The sequence below is a fragment of the Aulonocara sp. 'chitande type north' Nkhata Bay genome, linkage group LG6 (genome assembly GCF_057382095.1).
Source record: "Aulonocara sp. 'chitande type north' Nkhata Bay isolate Kocher_YH1m ecotype deep benthic linkage group LG6, A_spYH_male_GT1.1, whole genome shotgun sequence".
NCBI lineage: Eukaryota > Metazoa > Chordata > Actinopteri > Cichliformes > Cichlidae > Aulonocara > Aulonocara sp. 'chitande type north' Nkhata Bay.
Window position 1 is genome coordinate 35,801,575 of NC_141349.1, and position 23,570 is coordinate 35,825,144.

Sequence of the window (23,570 nt, forward strand, 5' to 3'; positions counted from 1 at the left end):
ACTGACCTTTCCACGAACACAAGGAGGCTTAATAGCTGTGATAACAATCGTGAAAATAATTATCATGACACGACTGATGACAGTCACTCTGCTTTATGGTTTTTAGATTTATAATCTGTGCCTCCTGACCTCACTCACACTCACACTTCATTTCACTAACTCAGTTTCATCACACACCCCACAACCCACAGCCATCAGTCAACAGTTAATGTCCCAGACTCCTCTTGGAGTTACTCGACCACTGCCAGAACTCTTCAATTTTAAAAATCTGAAAAAGCATTAAGTGCATTAAGTACATTTCCACCTTTTATCAGCTGGTGTAGGAGTCTTTTTCTCTAATCCTATTTCTGCTAAACGATGGCATGGGGCGAGTATATTAGATTTCATCAGCAGCCATCAATCATGGCCACACTTAACACGATCAGCTTCTCAGTTTATTCAGAGCGAACAATGGGGGACAGGCACGTCCCGCCTGCAACAGAGTAAATGAGGAATTTAAATACTGCACAAGAGACTACGGAGGCTCAGAGGGGGCTGACTGATTAAAGGCCACAATATCTGCTTTTCTAGGCAGATGATCTGTCAACTGGATGCAAGAGGAGGTTTATTGAAATAATGGGCTGCTAATGTGAGGTTATTCCGAGCTTCCTGCAACACACACAAACACATACAAACACACACACTGAGCATCCTCATTGTGACAACATGGCTGTGCACGTTCACACGAAACTCACTCACAACCACACACAGAGGCTCACACAGGCACATGCACATGCTGCATTTCCCTGCACAGCATCCCTACTGTCTGCTATTGATGGGTAATTTATCAAATGACATCTTATTCACTGCTGGGAGGAAATTAAATCATGTAGTTCCACATCCTGATTATGATCATGAAATGTCCCTGTTGTAAATTATGTAAGGGAGATGTTAATTTCTTTTCACTGCTTTTTATTTGTCAGCATCTGAGTCTCTATCTGGTTTTTCTCCTAATCATTGTGTTAATGAGCAGACACAATCAGATGGTGAGAATCGCAATAAATTGAGAAAAAAATGTCTTTGCGATATGATGCTGTGGTTTCACTTTTGATGGAAGATAAATGAATTATTCCACTTGTTCTTATCCTAAGCAGAAAAATGACCAGCATAAACCTCCGAGTCACATGAGCCTAAACAACGTAAAGAGATGAACACGTGAACTCTGATCAGAGTCTCACATTTTGTCCGTGTTCCTCAATGTGCACTCTTGACCTTGATCCAAGAAGCCCAGTGAGCAACAAATGAGAACAGGCCTGATATTCATCAAGACCCATCAAGAGACACAGACCTCAGTCTCCAAATTTACTTATAATAAAAGCAAAGATTTGTTCATCGTTTACTGTAATCAAGTGTTGCTCTTTATAACACAAACACAACAGACCAACTAACGTTGCTCTATAATAGGTGTTTTGATGCATTTAGGACTTCATTTTGATGAATTACTACAGGCCAGAGGCTCTTGTAAGTTAACTTAGATACAAAGAAATAAAAACACTGCAGCTGTGACTTTCCTTACTCTGTAGCTCCTTTGCTGCAGTCACCTGACCAGGATCACCAGCAAACATTTAAAGCTACACTAATCAATATTTTTAATTAACTATTAGGTCAGCTAATTACCTTTTACATGGCAGGGTTTGCCATGACTGATTACAACAAACTTTCTAAACTTATTTGCACTATTCATAAGTGTCCAAAAACACAAACTGAATCTAATTATTTTGTGAATTAAATCAAATGTTTGCCTTTATAGACCCTCAATTGTTTTTGCAATAGTTTTTTCTGTTCTCATGATGAAAAAGGGTATTACAAATTTATTTAATTATCTATTAATTTTGTGGAACTGGAGGCGAACAAGAGCTGGTAAGTGACACTTGAAACGTGACTGGAAAAGGGAGGAGCTCTGCTACAGATTGGTGACCTGTACCAGGTGTCCATGGCCTCTCCCCTCTCTCAGCTGGGATAGGTTCCAGCCCCCTGTGACCTTGGATTGAATTAGTGGAAAAGGATGGATGGATGGATGGATGGATGGATGAGAAAAGACAAGAGCTCAGACACTTGCGTTTGTGTTCTAATCCCACAAATGTTTTACACATGGCATAATTAAAAGTCAAACTGTACAAAAAGACCAAAAAAAGCTACAATTATGCTTCACAGTCATTATTAATTTGGTGTATACAAATGTATATGTATATGTGCGAACATGTATGCCAAATATCAAGTTTGTGTTGCGTAGTAAGCTTGTAAGTCTTATCGAGTGTTTTTTAGTGTCAGCACACACCTTTTCCTCATAATATTTCATTTCATTACACATTTGTTCTTTTCTTTTTTTATGGTGTCAGCCCAGTGAGTTATGTCCCTGTTCCCAGCCTAATTGATTTTATACACAAAAACAGCATGATGCCGCATAAATTTCACAGCGCTAGAAGTCATATGACACAAGTCATTTGACCTGCATGATGGTCTCAACTTGGCTCGTTGGTTTAAAGTTAGGAGCATATGTTTAAAGGGTCATTGGTTGTGTACTGGAGGAATCTATATAGGGAATATACTATATCATACCAGGAAATATCAGCAGGGAGAAATCTGATGGAGGTAGCAAAAGGGTGTAAAGGAGGTGAAGTCGCCATCACCCCCTCCCCATGAAAAAATAAAATAAAATCTTGTGTCACTTTGTGTAGTCCATTGCTGACTAAATTCTCCACTTCAACTCACATATCCCTGTATTATTATTATTTCATTTAAACTTCTCACAGTGCATAATATACTTCATGTGATTTATCTGTGTTTTACATATTTTGTGTTTGATTTCTTCTTGTCTTCTCAGCTTTTAGTTTCTAAACACAATTAAACTGTTCTGTGCTTACAACAAACTTAAAAATGTCATTTCATTAAGTAGTCTCCAGGAGTAGCTCTCCAACTTCTTGAAGGACATCCAAAGCTGCACTTTGGATGTTGGCTGCCCTTTTTTCTGTTCTTTATCAAGATGATCCCACACTGCTTCAATAATGTTGCAGTAACGTTGTGTGTCCTTCTACACAGGTATGTTTTTACTAAATTAGAACTAGAAAATGTGTTTTAAAAATGAGAGGTGGCTCAAGGCTTTTGCATTTTTGCAAGGAACTCCATTATCTCATCTTGAAATAACCATAGACCAGGGGTCTCCGATTACTGGTCTCAAGGGCCAGTGTCCTGCAGGTTTTAGATCTCACGCTGCGTCAACACAGCTGAATCAAATGATTAGTTCACTACCAGGCCTCTGGAGAAATTCAAGACATGTTGAGGAGGTAATTTAGCCATTTAAATCTGCTCCGTTGGATCAAGGACACATCTAAAACCTGCAGGACACCGGCCCTTGAGGCCTGGAGTTGGACACCCCTGTTATAGACATTTCAAGAATCATATGTAAAGCAGATGGTACTGTGACTAAAGGCGATTAAAAGGCAACCAAACAGGTCTTCATCCATGACAGTCAGGTGAAGATCTGATGCCGAGCATATCACTTTGGTGAACATTAACTGACATTGTTTATTTGCATTTTGTGTAGAGGACAAAACTGTGAGCAGATGAAAAAAATGATGTCTACACCTGGAAATGTAGGTTTTGTGCTTGTCGTTTCTGAGTAGAATAATTATTTTTATAGAACATTTCAAATTAAAAGCCAAAAGGGAAGCAAAAAATGCAAGTCTTACTCCAAGTACTTTAATTAATCAGTAAAGGTAAGAGAAAAATCCAAACTTAATCTTAAATTCTTTTCAAACTATTTCCATTAAAGGAGGTTACAGAAAGCAACATTTATTGTTACCATAAAGCAATAAAACATAACATAGTTAAACTTCTAATGTCAGCTTTGAAAGCATCTTACTTAACCAGAAGTGAAAAGCTGCACTTATAGATTTCTGTAAAATCGTGCAGCTACCATTTGACTAGCAAGTGCTTTAGGCTTCAATGACTGGATTTTTAAAAATCACTTGTAATTAGCTGGAAAAGAGAGGAGCTCTGCTACACTCATGTGAGTGTTGGGGAGATGAAACTTACAAGATAAACGAATTTAAACAGGAAAAAATGCAAAGTTCAGTGCAACTTTAAAATTAAGTCAAGGTTAGATTTATACAACAGACCTCCAGGTGTATAAGGAAAAATAAAATCTTAAAACTGTAAATCAATTTCTTCCATCAAATTCCACGAAATTTAAGGTTTTTAAGGTAGGTTTTGTGTAATCATGTTAACTGACAAATTATTAAATAAAAATTGTTTTTTTTAAGTAAATTACTCTAATCACTCTGGGGTGTAGGATGACACTCGTGATCTTTGCTGGGGAAAGGGAAACGATAAAAGTTGTGGGATGGGCCTGCTTTGCAGGCGGTTTAACGACTGTGGAAATTCCGCCCATCAACACGACACGCCTCCTCTCCGGTACACGATCACGGCTCAAACTCTACAAATGGGGATGCGGTGAAAAGAGTTTTGAAAAGTTTTGCAGATGACGAAGAAACTCACACAAGGGGAATAATCATTTATGACTTAAATGGCGGAAGAACTGTTACAGGGAAACAATGAAAAACTCACCTCGGTAAGTGTAAGCATTTTTAAAAATTTCGATCTAATTCCTGGGTGGTATGGTCGTTTCCAGTGATTGCTTTTTATTAGTCACATGATTTTGGAATTATGTCGCGAATGCCTCCTAATCTCATTGTACAACGTTGGTTCAAGGTCATGGTTCATATAAGATGCTTACTGGGTTCCTTGGAAAACTCATCATGACACACTGAACTCGTACAATAGCACCAGTCACCACGTCATATGACATTCCAAGCATCGTTCAATTTACCACAAATCAGGTTAAAAAAAAGACTAAAGGAGACTTTAAAAGCAAAAGTAGCCTGTGTGTGTTTTTAAACGGCAAATGAGAAGTTACTCGTGTCTCATTTTAAAGTGGTGTGACATGTGAGCAGCTCCACATGAGATATTTAATCAGAATAAATTGTTGTTGAGTGGGGTGCAATGTCTCCTGTGAACTATATTTAAAAGGAGTGACAATGGCTCAGAGGAGCTGTTGACTACCTTTAGTCATAACAGACTTATGAGTCTTATCTGTTATCACTGATTGTTGTTGTACAGCTTTAAATTCTAAATAAAGTCAGGTACCTTTGATCATGGTGACTTTTTAAAACTAAACATCATTTAGCTGATTTTTCAATACACATTAACTAAACTGTAACATTTAGTCAGCTGCTTTAACATATTCATTTAGGGTAATTGTTTATGCTTCCAGTTTGTTTAGTTATGGTGAAATCTATTGGATCAGGGGTGTCAAACATAAGGTCAGGGGGCCAGAATTGGTCAAGCAAAGACTCCACTCTGACACTGAATGTGACAACGCCTGTAAGTTTTTGACTTTTAATTGTGTTTAAATAGGTTTTACAGCTTAGATAAAAATGGCCATTGAGGCAAAGTTGTTGTGATTTGGTGCTGTATAAATAAAATTGAATTGAATTGAATGAATAGTTAAACTGCTTTACACTGAAAGAAAGGGGAGTTTCACTGGCCTGGTCCACTTCACATCAAAGTGGACTGTTTGTGTCCCACAATGTCAAATGAGTTAGACATCCCTGAGACAGTAAACTCTGTTTGCAGCTTGGTTTTCCCCTCATGTGTTGCTTTGTGTTTTCCACAGCATCTTACAAAGCCTCTGCTGGCAGTGGCTTTCCTGGCCTCATTTGGCAGCTCTATGCTCTATGGCTATAACTTGGCCGTTGTCAACTCTCCTGCAAAGGTATTTTCATCGTCGTCTACATAATAAGACTCCTAGTTTTGTGATTTCATTTGCGTGCATGCTTTTCGTGAGAACTCAAATGTTCCCTTTATGGTTAAACACTGTATGAAATTTGATTCTCAATGGTTAAATAACCCATTTGAACATAACACTCCAACTGAACAAATAAATTGTCATGTGGGGTCATGTGAGCTTATATAGCTACCTCACCATGTCATTGATACGCTGTAGCTCTTAATCCATTATGTTCCTTGGATGTTGAATTTGCCGCGGTGCAGTCATGTGTTCAGCCCCACAGAAGCATGTGAGCAGGTTCAGGGTATTGTCTCATGTTCGTATCTCAGGACTTAGGATCAGCTAAACCTTTCATCTCCAACTTTCATTTGCATTGTTTTTCTAGAGCTTGGTATCTGTTGTTGAAACTTTATAAATATGTTTTATAGTCGTGGATTAAAGTAACAAAAATTTTATAAAAACCCTGCATCAGTTCCAGGTCAGGAATCAGCCAGCCAGGGTGTTTTCTTAATGCTATTGTTTTTAAATATCCACAATGAAACTGTAATTGGTTTAGAGGGAGGCTTAGACATGTTGAAATGCTTGCAGATGCACTGTCTACATTAAGCTGGGCATACACTGTGCGATTTTTTTCAGTTGCATTATTCAGCTCCTGCTCAAACTCTACGATTGATTCGCAGGGGTTAGAAGTTCGTGGGTCACGATGCAGGGTCTCACACTATACGGCCCGATGCTCTGATGCGACTTGAGTGCTCACACTGTGCGTCCATAACATGAAGCTTATAAGCTTAAACACAAAATCTGTCTCTCCCTCTCTGTCTTTAACAGACACTGACACACACACCACCACCATCAACTTTGCTAAATTGCTAATGAAAAACATTGACCAGGCGGCTGCAGTTGAGCAGCAATGTCCATCCAACTCTTTTCACGGTTGGTGCGCTCGTGATAATATTGTGAGGCCACATCGAAATGCTCGGATGAGCTTGCCAAATTTCTTCAAGTTGTGCCTCCATCGCTTGTGTCCAGATCACTGCCGTGCTGCTCCGTCTTTCTACTTCCAATTCTGTTTGCGCATGCGCAGTGTGAGAGGCTGAGTTGACACCCTCACGAGGGCCGAAAGGATTTCAGACAGGTTTGATTTTCTTGCGACCATACGATTGATGATCGGGAGCTGGTCATGAGGTGTTAATCGCTTCTTGTTACCTCATGTATACTGCACGATGCACGACACACGATTAAGGCGAAACTCGGGCCGATCCCCAAAACAGTCGCACGACTGAAAAATCGGACAGTGTATGCCCGGCTTTAGAAGCTTGACATGAGTTTCATTTTTATAAAAATAGATTCACGAGATGATTAGCTTAGCTACTGGTCACGGGAGGATGGAATGAAGTCACAAGTCATCTCTCTAATGCTCTAAAACGCACACATTAATGTAATAACTATTTCCTGGCACGGCTAATTTCAAAAGACATGGAGCCAATTTAGTTGCTTCTGCTTGTGTCCTTTGGCTAAGCTAGCAATTTAGCTAGCGTAAGCCGACTCCCGACTGATATGGAAGTGAGATGTGAGAATAAAGTCAACCTTTCTGACATCATATGACACTTTCTGTTGTTTCAATAATTTTCATTACTTTGTATAAGAAATCAATACAGAAACAAAGCAAAGGAGCAAATATAAATTTCCCTTCCTGTTGGTTATGGACACTTACTATGTTGTTACTGTCGTATGCTTCTTTATGAGATCTGTAGACTTTCACTGAGGCCTTTTTATGTGCGATAACATAGCACATAGTACAGGGAGAATTTTTGAATTGTGTCCTCTCCAGAGGTGTGGACTCGAGTCACATGACTTGGACTCGAGTCAGACTCGAGTCATTAATTTTATGACTTTAGACTTGACTTGAAAAAATGTTCTAAGACTTGTGACTTGACTTGGACTTTTACACCAATGACTTGGGACTTGAATTGGACTTGAACCGGTTTACTTGAAAAGACTTGATATTTTACCCCAAATATAAAATTTAACATGCATATTATATAGAGATTGAAAATGTGACGTCATTCACGGGTAGAACCGCAAAGGATTCTGGGAACTCGTGGCAAGCGGTACTAGCGCACGCAGGCTTTCAATTAAAATCAGTCACACAGCGATAAAAAGAAACACAAAAATGTCAAGAAGCTGTTGTATTATTAACTGCAATAGCCGGTCGCATGACAGCCACGGGAAGCCGACGGGTAAAGAGATCGGTTGTTATCGGATTACGTCGTTGAAGAGAAATTGTTCGAGCCATGTTTCCGAAGTAACAAAGACACGACGGGTGGCCTGGATTGCAGCCATTCAAAGATCAAATATAACGTCCCAGAACACTCCAGCTCACAGGTTAGTCTGCTCCAAGCATTTACACGAAGGTCAGTCTGCTGTTGTAGTTAACATAATTAGTGATATAGGTTACAAGCAAGTCTGGCGCTGAACAGAAATTGTCCGCTATGCTCCTTTATTTATTGTGCATAAATAGTAAATTGTCCTGACACAATATTGCGTTTCGCTTCTGTTATTATGGTACACTGACAAAAACATATACTTTTATTCACAGGATAAAACAGGTTTTTTGTATCACTAATTGCCCAGTACGATTACAGCATACAGTATTATTGTCACTGCTACATTTCTGTAACGCGTACCAGAAATTATTTCCACTACTAATTAATTACCGTTGAGCTCAAAGGTCCTATTAATAAACGGTTAAGGAATGTGTATTTATGACAACAATTTGTGAGACTGGTAAACTTATGATACGTACGATGGTCTTTCGTTCTACACGGTGCATTTCAAGGTCCTGCACCCATCCGGCGGTAAACTGTACCTGGGCTTGTTGCAGTGACCTGAAGTTACTAAACTTCATGAGTGTATGCACTCACTCAAAGAACCGTATAATTATAAATATGCATATAAATATGCTAAGATGAGATAGCTGACTTCATCTAACTAGCAAATGTTTTCAAGGCTACGTTGGTGATACAGTTTTTTTTTTAAATGATATTTAAAAAAAAAAAAATCATTTATTTATATATGATATTTTTGTCATGCGATTTCAAAGCCGGTCCTACAAGCGCATCCAAGAATAACATGCAGCGTATCTCAGAACTGTCGGTGAAAATTATTCTTGGAGCTAGGTTTAATTGAGCTGCATTTTAAAGAGGTGCAATTTCACAATTTGTGTATATTTTCTAAGTTCACTATTTTGTCATGTGTTGAGAAAAACACAGATTAAAAAATTACATGGTCTAATATTTACATTTAGCATAACTGCAACATGCTTTTTTTCTTTTTTTTTTTTTTAAAGACTCGAAAGGACTTGAAATTCAAAGTTTCAGACTTGTGACTTGACTCGGACTTTTACACCAGTGACTTGAGACTCGACTCTGACTTGCCTGACATTACTTGAGACTTGACTTGAGACTTGAGGATAAAGACTTGAGACTTGCAAAACAATGACTTGGTCCCACCTCTGGTCCTCTCCTGCACCTTTTCTGTATTCTTTTGAATTCATATTAATGTATATATTTAATTCATATTTTTCTTAAAATTTTAATGCAATGGATCATCCTGGACACTTTATTGAGTGAAAGGCATCACCGTCAGATTCATCAAGCATGCAGTCGATGAGTCCTTTTCAGCTTTGAATTTGACTTGACTTAAATTATTGAAGTTACAACATCAAATTTTCATTTATCAGGTCTTTTGGGGATATATTGTGACGTATCATTTATGTTTCATTTTTTGTGTCATGTCTGTAGTGTTACAGTTACGGATGCTCACATTAAACATGTTCAAGGTTTCAAAAAGTTTGATCGGTGTAATTGATAATAACTTAGTATTTGCACTATTCACAAATCCAGGCTTCTGACTGCTCTATTTCAGGCTGTTTTTGCAACTCTTGGCTCTCGTTTATGTTGGTAAGATTGGATGTATTTATTATAGTCGTCTCATGGCTTTAGATGTGAGCACAGAAGCTCCACACTCCTCTTCAAACTTTCGGTTTGCAAGGAGCAGTCGGTCAGAAGAAAGTTGCTTTAAAAGGAAGAGGAGCTGGTTTCAGAGAGCTGGTTTCAGAGAGCACATGGCTGCACGAAGCTCAGTGTAAGAAAAAAAACAACAATATTTTGAACTCTGGCTCCTATAAAACTGCTGTGCTAGAATAATAAATAAAAGGCTAAATAAATAAGATATCTAAAAAAGGTAACATTATCTTTTGATTGCACACAATCTTTTTACACTGGGTTTGATTTATTTGGGGTGTTTTTTGCTTAGAAAATGAATTTACCTTGTTTTCCACCAGTACATCAAAGACTTCTACAATGAGACATTATTAGAAAGTCATGGCTTGACTCCGGATGGGCATCTTCTTACCGTCTTGTACTCTCTTACTGTGTCAATCTTTGCCATTGGTGGAATGACCGGAGCACTGCTGGTGGGCAGACTAGTTACCAAATATGGAAGGTCAGTGTGACCATGTTTATGAATTTTGAGTGCATGTTTATAAATTGCTATTAACCTGTGACAGACTCAAACTTAGAGAGCTGAGCAACGAGAATCACTGCGTCCAAACAGGAAAGGGACTCTGGTGAGATCCACTGCACTTGTTTTTATGGGCGGAGCTCTGATGGGCTTTAGCAGATGGTGCAGAATTCCTGAGATGGTCATCATTGGGCGTTTCATCACAGGAGTACATTCAGGTAGACATGCCTACTGTTCCTGGTTGACTAAAATTTATTCCAATGTCAATAATCTCCTCTTAATATTTATTACTGTTATTATTACTGTCACATATTTGTCTGTAATTAGCAGCACTTTGTGTTGTTGGTGAAAAATAGCTGTATATACATTTCCTATAATCTATAAACAGCTGAGTCATTTATGCTTTAAATTGCCTTTTCAGTTCATATTTGGTGTTTTGTTCATTTTTGCACCAGCACAGTCAGACTGTATTAATTGCACTTTCTTCGTTTCTACAGGGATTTCTCTCAGTGTGGTGCCGATGTACCTCGGTGAGATCGCTCCTAAGAATTTGCGAGGCTTCCTGGGCCTTGTTCCCAGCATTCACATTTGTCTTGGAGTTTTCATCGCTCAGGTCCTGGGGCTCTCGGAGATACTGGGAAAGGTTCTTATGCTGTGATGTTTGACTGGCTTTCATAGTTCTAATATGTAATAAAAATAACATTTTGAATTGATGCATGCATGCAGAGACTCTGTGATCTACAATTGAGCAGATGCACAAAGCGTTGCAAACAATATACTTTCAGACAGAAAAAGCTTCAAGACACCCTATGTTTACTTATGGAATAGCTAAATATACAGTGGGGCAAAAAAGTATTTAGTCAGCCACCGATTGTGTAAGTTCCCCCACCTAAAATGATGACAGAGGTCAGTAATTTGCACCAGAGGTACACTTCAACTGTGAGAGACAGAATGTGAAAAAAAAATCCATGAATCCACATGGTAGGATTTGTAAAGAATTTATTCGTAAATCAGGGTGGAAAATAAGTATTTGGTCAATAACAAAAATACAACTCAATACTTTGTAACATAACCTTTGTTGGCAATAACAGAGGTCAAACGTTTACTATAGGTCTTTACCAGGTTTGCACACACAGTAGCTGGTATTTTGGCCCATTCCTCCATGCAGATCTTCTCGAGAGCAGTGATATTTTGGGGCTGTCGCCGAGCAACACGGACTTTCAACTCCCGCCACAGATTTTCTATGGGGTTGAGGTCTGGAGACTGGCTAGGCCACTCCAGGACTTTCAAATGCTTCTTACGGAGCCACTCCTTTGTTGCCCGGGTGGTGTGTTTTGGATCATTGTCATGTTGGAAGACCCAGCCTCGTTTCATCTTCAAAGTTCTCACTGATGGAAGGAGGTTTTGGCTCAAAATCTCACGATACATGGCCCCATTCATTCTGTCCTTAACACGGATCAGTCGTCCTGTCCCCTTGGCAGAAAAACAGCCCCATAGCATGATGTTTCCACCCCCATGCTTCACAGTAGGTATGGTGTTCTTGGGATGCGACTCAGTATTCTTCTTCCTCCAAACACGACGAGTTGAGTTTATACCAAAAAGTTCTACTTTGGTTTCATCTGACCACATGACATTCTCCCAATCCTCTGCTGCATCATCCATGTGCTCTCTGGCAAACTTCAGACGGGCCTGGACATGCACTGGCTTCAGCAGCGGAACACGTCTGGCACTGCGGGATTTGATTCCCTGCCGTTGTAGTGTGTTACTGATGGTGACCTTTGTTACTTTGGTCCCAGCTCTCTGCAGGTCATTCACCAGGTCCCCCCGTGTGGTTCTGGGATCTTTGCTCACCGTTCTCATGATCATTTTGACCCCACGGGATGAGATCTTGCGTGGAGCCCCAGATCGAGGGAGATTATCAGTGGTCTTGTATGTCTTCCATTTTCTGATGATTGCTCCCACAGTTGATTTTTTCACACCAAGCTGCTTGCCTATTGTAGATTCACTCTTCCCAGTCTGGTGCAGGTCTACAATACTTTTCCTGGTGTCCTTCGAAAGCTCTTTGGTCTTGGCCATGGCGGAGTTTGGAGTCTGACTGTTTGAGGCTGTGGACAGGTGTCTTTTATACAGATGATGAGTTCAAACAGGTGCCATTCATACAGGTAACAAGTGGGGGACAGAAAAGCTTCTTACAGAAGACGTTACAGGTCTGTGAGAGCCAGAGATTTTCCTTGTTTGAGGTGACCAAATACTTATTTTCCACCCTGATTTACGAATAAATTCTTTACAAATCCTACCATGTGGATTCATGGATTTTTTTTTTTTCACATTCTGTCTCTCACAGTTGAAGTGTACCTCTGGTGCAAATTACTGACCTCTGTCATCATTTTAAGTGGGGGAACTTGCACAATCGGTGGCTGACTAAATACTTTTTTGCCCCACTGTAGGTATAAAGACAAAGATGGTAAAGATGGAATGAATAGTTTTAGATGATGATGATATTATTATTTTTTTAAATCAAGGTTTAGGTGAGGTCTTTGGTTTTTATTGGGGTTGTTTTTTCCCCACACAGGAAGAGCACTGGCCTCTGCTTTTGTCTCTTGTGGCGGTTCCTACCATGGTCCAGCTGATACTGTTGCCATGGTTTCCAGAGAGTCCACGATATCTGCTAATAGAGAGAGGAGATGTGCATGCCACCATTGCAGGTTAAAAAGTGCATTTCTTGCTTTCCTTTTCTGAATAACCTAACCCCTAACCCCTATTACAAAGGAAGATCAAGACGCCTAGAACAGATTCTCAAACTTTACATAATCCTTTCACTGTGATACTTGAAGGATGAATTAAAACTGGTTTAATAAAAAAGACTCCTGTTTCACTCCGTTCTGTAGCCCTAAAGTGGTTCCGTACTAAAGGAAACATTCAGGCTGAGGTTGAAGAGATGCAGGAGGAGCAACGCTCTTTGTCCTCCATGCAGACCCTCTCTGTCTGCAGCCTCCTCATGGACAGCTGTGTCCGCTGGCAGGTCCTCACTGTTGCAGTGGTCAACATCGGCATGCAGCTGTCTGGGATTGATGCCGTGAGTAGGAGAACTATTGTGTTGTTTTTTTCATCTTTTGTTTATATGTGTGTGTATTGTCACATTTTGAATGTGCAACAACTGTGCAGTTATTATATGAGAGGGAGATCTTATAGTGCGAGAGTTCCCAGCTGGGCTCCTCCCGTCCATCCATACATCACAGTCTCACACCCACTGAATGACTAAGCAGGGGGCGATGTGACCATGCCTCATTATCTCCTGGTGCTCTCCCTCAGCGTTACCTCACATAACAAGGTCCACCCATCCGAACACAAAGTCAAACACATCTTTGTACTCATTGCTTCATATGGATGGAGGCTCCAGGCATGCAGGCTCATATGCTAGTGCCATTTCGCAGCAGGGGTGCACCCCACTGAGTCTCTCAGTCCCAGCTGTTCCAGCCAGGAACACTGGAAGGCTTCAAACCTCCAGAAGAAGTAGTGTCTCCAAATCTGAGACACGAAAAGTAAAACTAAGCAATTCAAGAGAGTTTGAAAAGTAAATGTGCATGTTTTTTCTTAAAATATTGGATACTTATAATCATATTCATACAGACTGAGTTTGTGCACAACCAGATATTATTCAACATGTTACAACATGGTGCTTTTACAGTATTTGTGGTGCTGATTTTGTAGAGTTATTACAGCCAGCTGGGGAGCCACTCAACCTAGGAAAAATGATGAAAGAGCTATTTCTTCTGCAAGTACTACTGTAGCTGTACTGTCATTCACATCATAAAGTGGCAGCCCCGCTATTATTTTGTTGCTGCTCTTGCTTTGTTTTCGTTCTTCCACTTCTACACGAAGCAAGAGAATACGACAAAGCATCGACTACATATTCATAATCATAAACAAGTGAAATCATGGATAAATCGTGAAGAAGGAAAAGAAGGGACAAATAAATGCATAACTAAATTCATAAAGTTAATTTTCAGGTAACAAAATATTTTCCAGATGAATGTAATGAATGATTTCCAGTGTCTTTGTACTGGTTGTAGTGGATAATTCAGCATGAGCAAAATCAGTTCCAAATAAGAATGCTGTAATAAAACGGATAATGAGGATTACGCTCTTTGGTTGTTTTTTCTTAAGGTAGAGTAAGTTGAGACATGTGCTGAGGCTACCTGCATCTGTTTAGGATCAACATACTCCACTAAAAAGTGAACTAGGTTTTATCCACTTTTTGTAATGTGGAAGTGTAAGGCACTAGGACATTTGACACAAATGTGCTCAATGAACGGTTTCCTGAACTAGGTTGTATAAAGTAGAAGTTGCCATTAAACTATTATGTTATCAGCATCTGTCTTCTCAAGGACAGTTTCTCAAGACAGATGCTTGTTTTGGTAATACTGAAGTAGTATAGTTGGCATTGTAGCTTTGAGTAAGCCCAGAGATTAAGTCATTTTAAGACTGTGATTTTCTCCTACTTAACTTTTCCTACTTTAACTGTACATACCTCATTGTGTAAATCTAGGTTAGGTTTACACACTGAGGCATGTCAGATTAGATGAGCTAAATAATCCAAGAACACTTTTGAAATCCTGTGATTAGATGAGGCTACTTCTGTTAAACAAACAGTTTGGCCTGAAAAAGCTGAAAAAAGCTCCAGAGTGAAATGAGCCATGGCTACTTTGCTTAGCACTCTGACATCACTGCAGTGTTACTGGCTTGCACTTTAGTGCTCATGTGCGTAAAACAAAATATATGAATCAACTCATATAACACAATTCTTATATTAGAGGAGATTTTAGCTCAGTAAGGAGGCGTTTTAGCCTAGCAGCTTATATTCATCTTCATCAAATCTTATCCCAGTTGTTTAAGTTTCTGGAATTGTTTGTGCTTGTGCAGGCCTTCTGCTTTGCTCGTCTGTTTGCATACTTCAAGCCTTCAATGGTGATGAAATGTTATATGTATGGTTACTAAATCAACAAGACAGCATTTAACTGCACTGATCACGATCTTGTCCGCACATCATCAATGATGGATGTTGTATCAGCAAAGTGTGATTAATGAGAATGCGCAAATTAATTTCAAGGGGAGTACTTGTCAGGAGTCCATACTGATGAAAAGCTGTATCTCAAATGCATGAGTGATGGTCGGCCTTGTGATAATGATCACTATGATGAATCGTGTGCATTACCAGATAAGCAGAGTGACTTTTTGGCTCCTTAAGGAAACAAGGCAAACTTTGATTTTTGCTGTATCAATAGTCCAAAGGATTCAACATATCAATAAACCTTGTGTCAATTTCAGATCTGGTTCTATACAAATGACATTTTTAGGAATGCAGGAATCGCAGACCCTTATATTCAGTACACAACAGTGGGAACTGGGGCCATTGAGGTCATCTCAGGGATGCTGGGGGTGAGTAGACACACACACATTAAGATGAAATGAATGTATTTCTATTATACAAGGATTTTTTATATTTTGGACTTGTAACGTTGGAACACAGATGTGATAATGTGCTGCTGTTTTCCTGGTCTGAGATCTGTTTGACTAGTGTTAAAGCAAAAATATACAACAGAATTAAGTATATTGGGAACTTGACATAAAAAATTGAATTTTTTGTTTTGTTATGGATTTAATGGCTGCTAAACTGAAAATAGAATTAGCAGATTAATTAACCATGAAGCACTTGGGGTTGCAATAAATCTGTGCCTTGTATGACTGATGGTAACTTCAGTCTTGATCCACAAGAAAAAGAGAAACTGGGAAAAACAAATGCCTTCCCTTCTGATAAACATGTAACTTCTTACCTAAAATACTTAAAAGAAATAATGACTTTGGTTATTTTGGTTATGACATGTAGTCATGCACAGTCTGTTTTGTTTAACTTGACTGTTTCAGTTTGTGTTTTCTGTTGTCTTGGTCATGCTTGCATAAAATCTGATTAGGGGAAGGTGAGCTGAAACCTAATGAAGGTCATTTATTCTGTAGCGTGCACAGGGCCATGTTATACTCTATTGAAAAAAAAAAAAAAATATATATATATATATATATATATATATATATATATGCAAACGAAAGATTTGTATAATTGCAACTAACTTTTTGAAAATCTATTTTTATGGGTTAGTCACATGTAGTCCTGCTTATTTGTCCGTTATTTAGTGTTTCACTATTGAGCGTCTGGGCAGAAGACCACTGATGATTGGTGGTTTCCTTTTTATGGGACTGTGCTGTGCCGGAATCACTGTGTCTGTCCTCTTCCAGGTACATGTCATCTGATATCCTGCTGGTTTAGGAATATTTTGCATGACATTATAGTACATTACATGGAGCTTAGGACATAACCAAATTTACATAATTTACATAAATTATTGTATGTCTTCAGATGCAAAAGCCTCTAAGTGACACCCTCTGTGAAAAATGAGAAAATTATATCAGGTGAAAGCTTCACTTCAAAGCCATGCTAAGCCTCTTTCCAAACATGGTTTGCTAGCAGAAACCTCTAAATGCCACTAAAAGCTACCATGTCCACAGGAACACCAGTCAAAACACACTTATCTGTAAGATTGTTTTCAGTTGCATGTTTAGCAACTATTTCCTATGTCTCATCCAAAGAGGTGGACTGCACAAAGGATGATGCACAAATGCAAAGCAGGTTTCGCTGCAAAAGACTATCAAATTTGTTAAAAAGCATTTCATTCAGTGACCATTTCACTGCTGTTAAAGTAAACTCACTGAAGCTGAACATAGGACACTGACGAAATATTTAAAACAAAATAAAATGTTAGATAGGCTTAGAGATTTTTCCATCTGAAGTCATCATATAAATGAATAATATTAAAAAAAAACTGTGTGTGACTATCTGCAACTCATGACTTGTGTTTGACCAATCACAGCCGCAGTTGTCCTACATGCGCTACATCAGTGTGGGCTGTGTTATTGGGATTATTGCTGGCTTCTGCATAGGTCCAGGTAAAAAAAAAACAAAAAAACAATCTTGTATCTGTATCTGGCATGAAAACTTTCCAACACTTTCAAAGCTACATGTGATTGCATTAGCTAGAAGTAATCCTGTGTATGAGGAAACACTGCACCCTGCTGGAAACTTGCACAATAGCAGGCATTAAAGCTTGAAAACATCAGCACCCCATCCTCCACACTCCTCCTCTGGCTGTGAGGAGATATTGTATTTCATTAGTCTTGTAAATTAGGAAATCCTAACTGCCACACTGCTTCCATTCTCACAGCCATTTGTACACTGGATGAGATGAGTGAAGTGAATTAAGAGGCAATAGTTTACAACGATGAGAGCCACGTCGAGCGAACCTGCGAGGATGATGGATTAGAACAAATCTGGTTTACATAACGTCATTCGTCAAACAGGCGAAATCTATACCTCAGCAAACAAGGATTTCTCTTGCTGCAATTAGACTTCTAATGGCTCATTGTTCATAAGCTAGCTGTGATGAATATGGTTTCCTTCAAATGAAACCTTGCTTGCACATTGATGCCCTCCCATATATACCGCAGATGTTGACAAATTATGGTGTAGTTATTGGTTTGACAATATTAAACTTTTCTCTCTGCAGTTATCATGCACAGAATAATGAGGACATTATTCGGAAAGCTAATCATTAGAGCTTATACTAATGCATATTTCTCCTTCATAGCCTTCACTTCTAACAATGAAGAATCACATGTTTAAAGTTAAGGCACATCTTAAACTAATGAATTGCATGAGCTAAGCTATTCTGTGTCTTGTGGTTCAGAAGTGGAGTTTTGCCGTCTTGACAAACACCTTCCTTTCTTGTCAGTCTATGATTAGTGAGTAATAATGAACACATAATGAAGTACATGTAGAAAAAGGAGTGTAATATAATAGCACTTGGGCTTGTGAAATGTTTATCATTAATCATCTTCTGTTAATTTTGAGTAACTGCCAAGGAAGAGTCCTGAGTGGGAGTATTGATAAAGTAATTGATGAACTAAGATGCCGATGTTAATTTCACATCACCCAATAGATTCATATAGCCATACTAAGTAATTAAATGTGATTTGTGTTATAACAGGATGCTTAGTTAGATTAAACTGTCTTCATGTGGTGTTGTTGGGAATATTTTTGGAATAAGAAAAATATGTTTTTGTGTATTCTTTACAGCGGGTGTGCCTTTCCTGATCACTGCGGAGCTGTTTAAGCAGTCTCATCGACCGGCTGCGTACACCGTAGCTGGTTGCCTCAACTGGATGTCCAACTTCACCATTGGTTTTGTCTTTCCCTTCTTAGAGGTTAGCACTGACTTGTATCCCACAGAGCTAAATTCAAATGTACACAAAAGCCATCTAAATATACTGTCCAGTTTATAGTGAAAAAACATGTAAAAAGGCTTTATTTCTATTTTTTTATTTTTTTTGTACATGTGTAGTCTTGACATTTGATGCACATCTACTGTGTGTATACGACTGGCTGTGCACTTTTGTCTGAACAGAAGTGACTCCACAAATACCAATAAAATTGCCAATTAAAAGTCCCGACCTTGCTGTCTGTCATTGTCCTCGGCTTCGTTCCAAGTGAACAGCTACAAAGTAAAGAGGACAATTAATTGTTAAGTTGACAGTGACCGAGGCAGTCAGTAATTAGTCTGGCCATAGATCTTAAAATATGAGATTGCACGTTCCTTAATCTTTCTGTTTTTATTCCACATGAAGCAAAATAACTTCATTGCTCTCAGAAAGTGTTTTAGGTCTTCAGGCTAGCAGGTACCGTCTTCCTCTAGTCTCTGGGATAAGCTAGGCTAAACACCCTGTCCTGTGTTTTTTCTGTTTTATAGCCTACCTTAGAGTTTATACCAAAACATTTCCCCTGCTGCAAAACATCACCGATTTGCTACTGATCTTACTGTCTTTTCCAGCAAAAATAATGGCAATAAGGGCAATAAAAGAGCCCCTGGCTAGTTTGGAAACCTAGTAGATCATTTACAGCTTTAAAAAAAAAAAGGGAAGTACTTGCCTTAAAAATTTGCTATGTTAATGCTAATGCTATTAATGCTAACGTTAACCTTTAAGCCAACAAAACCAATAATCTACCTTTCATGTTTTGTGTCTTTAACTGTGCATTTGTATTTTTTTGTGTCCTTCCACCCCAGATTGCTACAGGTCCTTTCTGTTACCTGATCTTCTGTGTGGTCTGCTTGGGAGTGGCTGTCTATACCTTCTTCATCATTCCAGAGACCAAGAACAAAACTTTCTTGGAGATCAGCCAGATGTTTGCCACCAAGAATGAGATCTGTGAAGAAGAGCTGTATCCAAATAGTGAACTAAAAATGGCTCTGATGAACGGCTATGGAACCCTCGACTTCCATAACAAAAAATAGGAATTCAGCCAGTTGAATAGGAGCTCAACCAACACTGTCAGTGATACAGACAAGGAACTGTCAGATCAGCTGCTTCGTGCAAATTGTCACTGCATACAGTTATGGTCAGAAGTTTACATACTCTTCATGGGCATGAATGTCATGGTAATTTTGGACTTTTAATGACTCCTTTGAATTGTTCTTTTTTTAAGGTTGGAATGATTGTATGGCAAACATTTTTAATGCTTTTAGAAAATATGAACTGGGGACACAGTTGTGAATTCATGTTGTATTTTCTCAAATCCACTCAAAATTAAAAGTATGCATACAGACTCAAAAATATACATATATCCCCACTAATATTTGATTAAACGTCCTTTAGTGGGTTGGACCTTTTGTAGATGCCTTTGGTAACCAGAATTATGCTTCTGTCATAACTCGTACTGGACATTTGATCTTTCTTCTTGACAGAACTGGTAGATTTAATTTAAACTGGTTTCTTGATGTGGTAATAGCTTTTAACCATAGTCTATGGAGGAGGTGGGGGCTTTGGGAAGGCCATTCCAGAATCTTAATGTTAGCGTCCTGTATCCATTCCAAAACCAGTTTTAATGTGTGTTTGGGATCATTGTCCTGTTGAAACATCCAACTGTATCAAAGTTTTAACTGAAGAATTTGACAGTAGTTCTTCATTATCCCATCCACTTTGTGCAAGGTACCAGTACTACTGACAGCAAAACAGCTTCTGAGCATGATGCTACCACCACCACACTTAAAGTTGGTGAAGTGTTCTTAGACTTTGAAAGCCTCACCTTTTCTCCTCCAAGCACACCTCTTTTGGCCAAATTGCTCAGTCTTTGTCTAATCTAGCCATAAAACTTTTCTCCAGAAGGCATTTGGCTTGTCCGTGTAGGCAGCTACATATTTTAGTCGAGCTTGAAGGTGTCAGTTTTGGATCATCCCCAAATTCCTTTGACTTTGTTCTGAATATCGGTCAATCCAGTGAATGCTGTCAAACAAATCCTTTTTATACTGGCGAAGAGAAACTCCTAGCTGTAGTCGATCATGATCACTAACAAGAAGTTATCAGACCTTGGCCTTGTCAAGTTCAGAGATCACAGCACAAACACATCCTCTTCCAAATACACATGCATGCAAACTTTATATAGAGTAATTAGTTAGTATACCGCTGAAGAATCTTGTATAGTAGCTGCACAAGATTGCTCAGTCAATTTTTAATGCTTTATCATTTACAAGACACAAAAATACATCTGACCCTGGATTTCTTTTGTCTGTTTGTTCTTTGTGTTTTGCCTATAATAACAAGCAAACATACAAAACATTAATATGAAAAAATTCCATTCATAAACTCAGAAGTGCATTTCTACTTTAACATCAAGCCCTAAGCAGCACCTCTGAGTTAGCACAATACTTTGACTTCTTTTGGGGGCTATATTTGCTTCACATTCATTGAGCTGATGTGATGCTGGAAAAGGACTCCCACACTTAGAAAATTAAAATCAAGAGAAATATTGTGTGGCATCATTGCGTCTCACCAAAACTACCATAAAGCTAACACAACAACACTTGCAATTACAGCACGAACAAAAATGAATTATGAAAATAATACACAAATAAAACGGAGATTTTCAAACTGCAACCAAAATCATTCCCAACAGTGACATAATGGAAAAACGTTGCAAAAGGAGCTATTCACACCAAAGGGCAACAACAGAACTCAAACTTTGGCCTGAAAGGCAGGCAAATGCTGCCCAGTAAGTTAAAGCTTTAATAAAGGCAGGATTATTCTGATTCTTATTATTGGTTAATAAATCATTCATTATCTCTAGAATTTAGTGGTTTACAGATCTGCCTGACAAGTAAAGACACCCTAGTTTTATCCCGTGAGAAGACAAAAATCCCTTTGAGACTGCATCAGGAGAGGCCTCTGGTGCAACAATCTGCCAAATCAAAAAAATGCATAGCTTTCCACTTTGGCGACCACGTGTTAATAAAGTAGCAGCTGAAAGGAGCTTTATTAGCAAATAAATCATTCAACAGTAAGGTTCACAGTTCATTCCTGGGTTTGTAATAGCAGTTTAGAAAACATTGTCACCACAAGGTCTATTTAGTTGCAGATCTAATTTCATCAAATAACATCATTTTTTATCAACAGGGAGACTGTCGTACACAGCAGGCATCTAACTGCTCAATATGGGCAACAAGTGCTCAGAAAAAAACATACTACAGTACTGCATGCACTAAGGAAGATTTTTATAACTGAAGGGCAAATAAACAGACCTTACTTACTTTACAAGTGTTTCACAGATATAAGCTATTAAGAAAAATGTTAATAGCTGTCAAATTTGGCTGGTGTTTCTCCTGCAGATGGTATGTAGTTATTAAAATGAATGTTTTGGTAATGCTAGCAAGTTTAGTTAGCAACGTGCATTCACAGGCTCTATGGGTAAATTACAGATAGTTGTTAATTAAGGATAATTGTTAAATACTATAATTTTACTCAATAAAATTTGGAGTACAGACTAGAGTAAAATTACCTGCAAAGCAAGAGCTCTAAGACAGCGGTCTCCAACCTTTTTTGCGCCATGGACCGGTTTATGCCTGACAATATTTTCATGGACTGGCCTTTAAGGTGTCGCGGATAAATACAACAAAATAAAACTAGTACCGGTACCGAAAAAAAGAACATTTATTCATAACACACGTGAAAAGACCCAGGAAAACCGAGATAACGATAAAAACGATAACAAAATAACGCTGAAAACCGATAAAAACCCTGAAAACCATACATTTCACACCTGAGCCTCAACTCTCACGGCCCGGTACCAAACGACTCACGGACCGGTACCGGTCCGAGGCCCGGGGGTTGGGGACCGCTGCTCTAAGAGGTCTGAAACCACAAACATAACAAGGAGGTCCAGTTTGATGACTCGAATTAGATCATATGTCTGCAGACAGCTACCAGCTATTGCTGTTTTTTCTCAATGGGGAAATTAATAAGCAAGAACAAATATTTTATTTTGTTCGTTTTACTCTAATACTGCATGTGCTAACACAGGTGTCTGTGGTGACTGACTCTCTTTTGGAGTCAACCTCAGATTTAGTTATTAAAATAAAATGTGATCTCTGGCTAATGACACAGAGGCAGCATGTATTAGTCAAAATGTTGTTATGACATTGTAAATCAAACAAAGTGTTTTATTATCTACCTCTGGTTCCGTCATTCTGCGCAAAGTGTGTCAGTTAAAATGTTACTAAAGTGTTACTAAGTTATGACCGTCTACTTTAGTCGTTCATCTCAAACTGTGTGATCATAGCGTGAAGAAGCTTTGGTAAAATGTTGCTCAGATGTACTTCTCAGTGTGTTAGTGCCATCACTGACTATTTTTCTCTGCGAGGGTCGAACATTTGCCATACCATATGACGTGCTATGGCATATTTGGGAATCATACAGTATGGTGAGAGATGGGGAGCACTGCTTTTCTTTCGCTCATCTCTTCCCTCTGCCTTGAGGCTGGCTGATCCATCTGTCAGGCCCTGCAACCCCCAGCTGAGGCAGAATGGATACACAATGTCAAATGCCTGTTTTGATATCACAGATGAGAGAAGAGGGGTGGACCGTGCCAATGTTGGAAACATCATCATATCACTGTAGGATTGGTAGAATACTCACAGCACTTTAAAACACGTCTTCTTTACTCACAAAAGCGGAAGGAAAAGTGAGGCAAACTGTGATGGAAGGTCAGGCTTTGGCATTGTTGATTTGCTGCTGAATGGACAGAAGCGTTTCGGTCTTGCAGAGAGGCACAAGTAGGGGCAGC

At 38.9% G+C, this 23,570-nt stretch overlaps 1 protein-coding gene across 6 annotated transcripts; it reads left to right on the top strand.

Moving 5' to 3' along the window:
• Nucleotides 1-4,413: 4,413 nt before the first annotated feature.
• On the top strand, nt 4,414-22,923 carry slc2a15b (solute carrier family 2 member 15b). Of its 6 annotated transcripts, none has more exons than XM_086296664.1 (12): nt 4,414-4,609; nt 5,714-5,812; nt 10,173-10,333; nt 10,445-10,569; nt 10,849-10,994; nt 12,924-13,056; nt 13,240-13,427; nt 15,680-15,790; nt 16,541-16,642; nt 17,275-17,350; nt 18,537-18,664; nt 19,522-22,920. In XM_086296664.1, exons 1-12 carry the CDS (start codon nt 4,565-4,567, stop codon nt 19,747-19,749), a joined length of 1,542 nt encoding a protein of 513 aa, XP_086152790.1. In that variant the 5' UTR covers nt 4,414-4,564; the 3' UTR covers nt 19,750-22,920. The 6 variants fall into 6 exon arrangements, with proteins under 6 accessions (XP_086152790.1, XP_086152791.1, XP_086152795.1 ...); XM_086296665.1 differs by lacking the exon at nt 4,414-4,609 and adding an exon at nt 9,832-9,973 and having other exon boundaries at nt 19,522-22,923; XM_086296667.1 differs by lacking the exons at nt 4,414-4,609; nt 5,714-5,812 and adding exons at nt 6,930-6,962; nt 9,832-9,973 and having other exon boundaries at nt 19,522-22,923.
• Nucleotides 22,924-23,570: the final 647 nt, after the last annotated feature.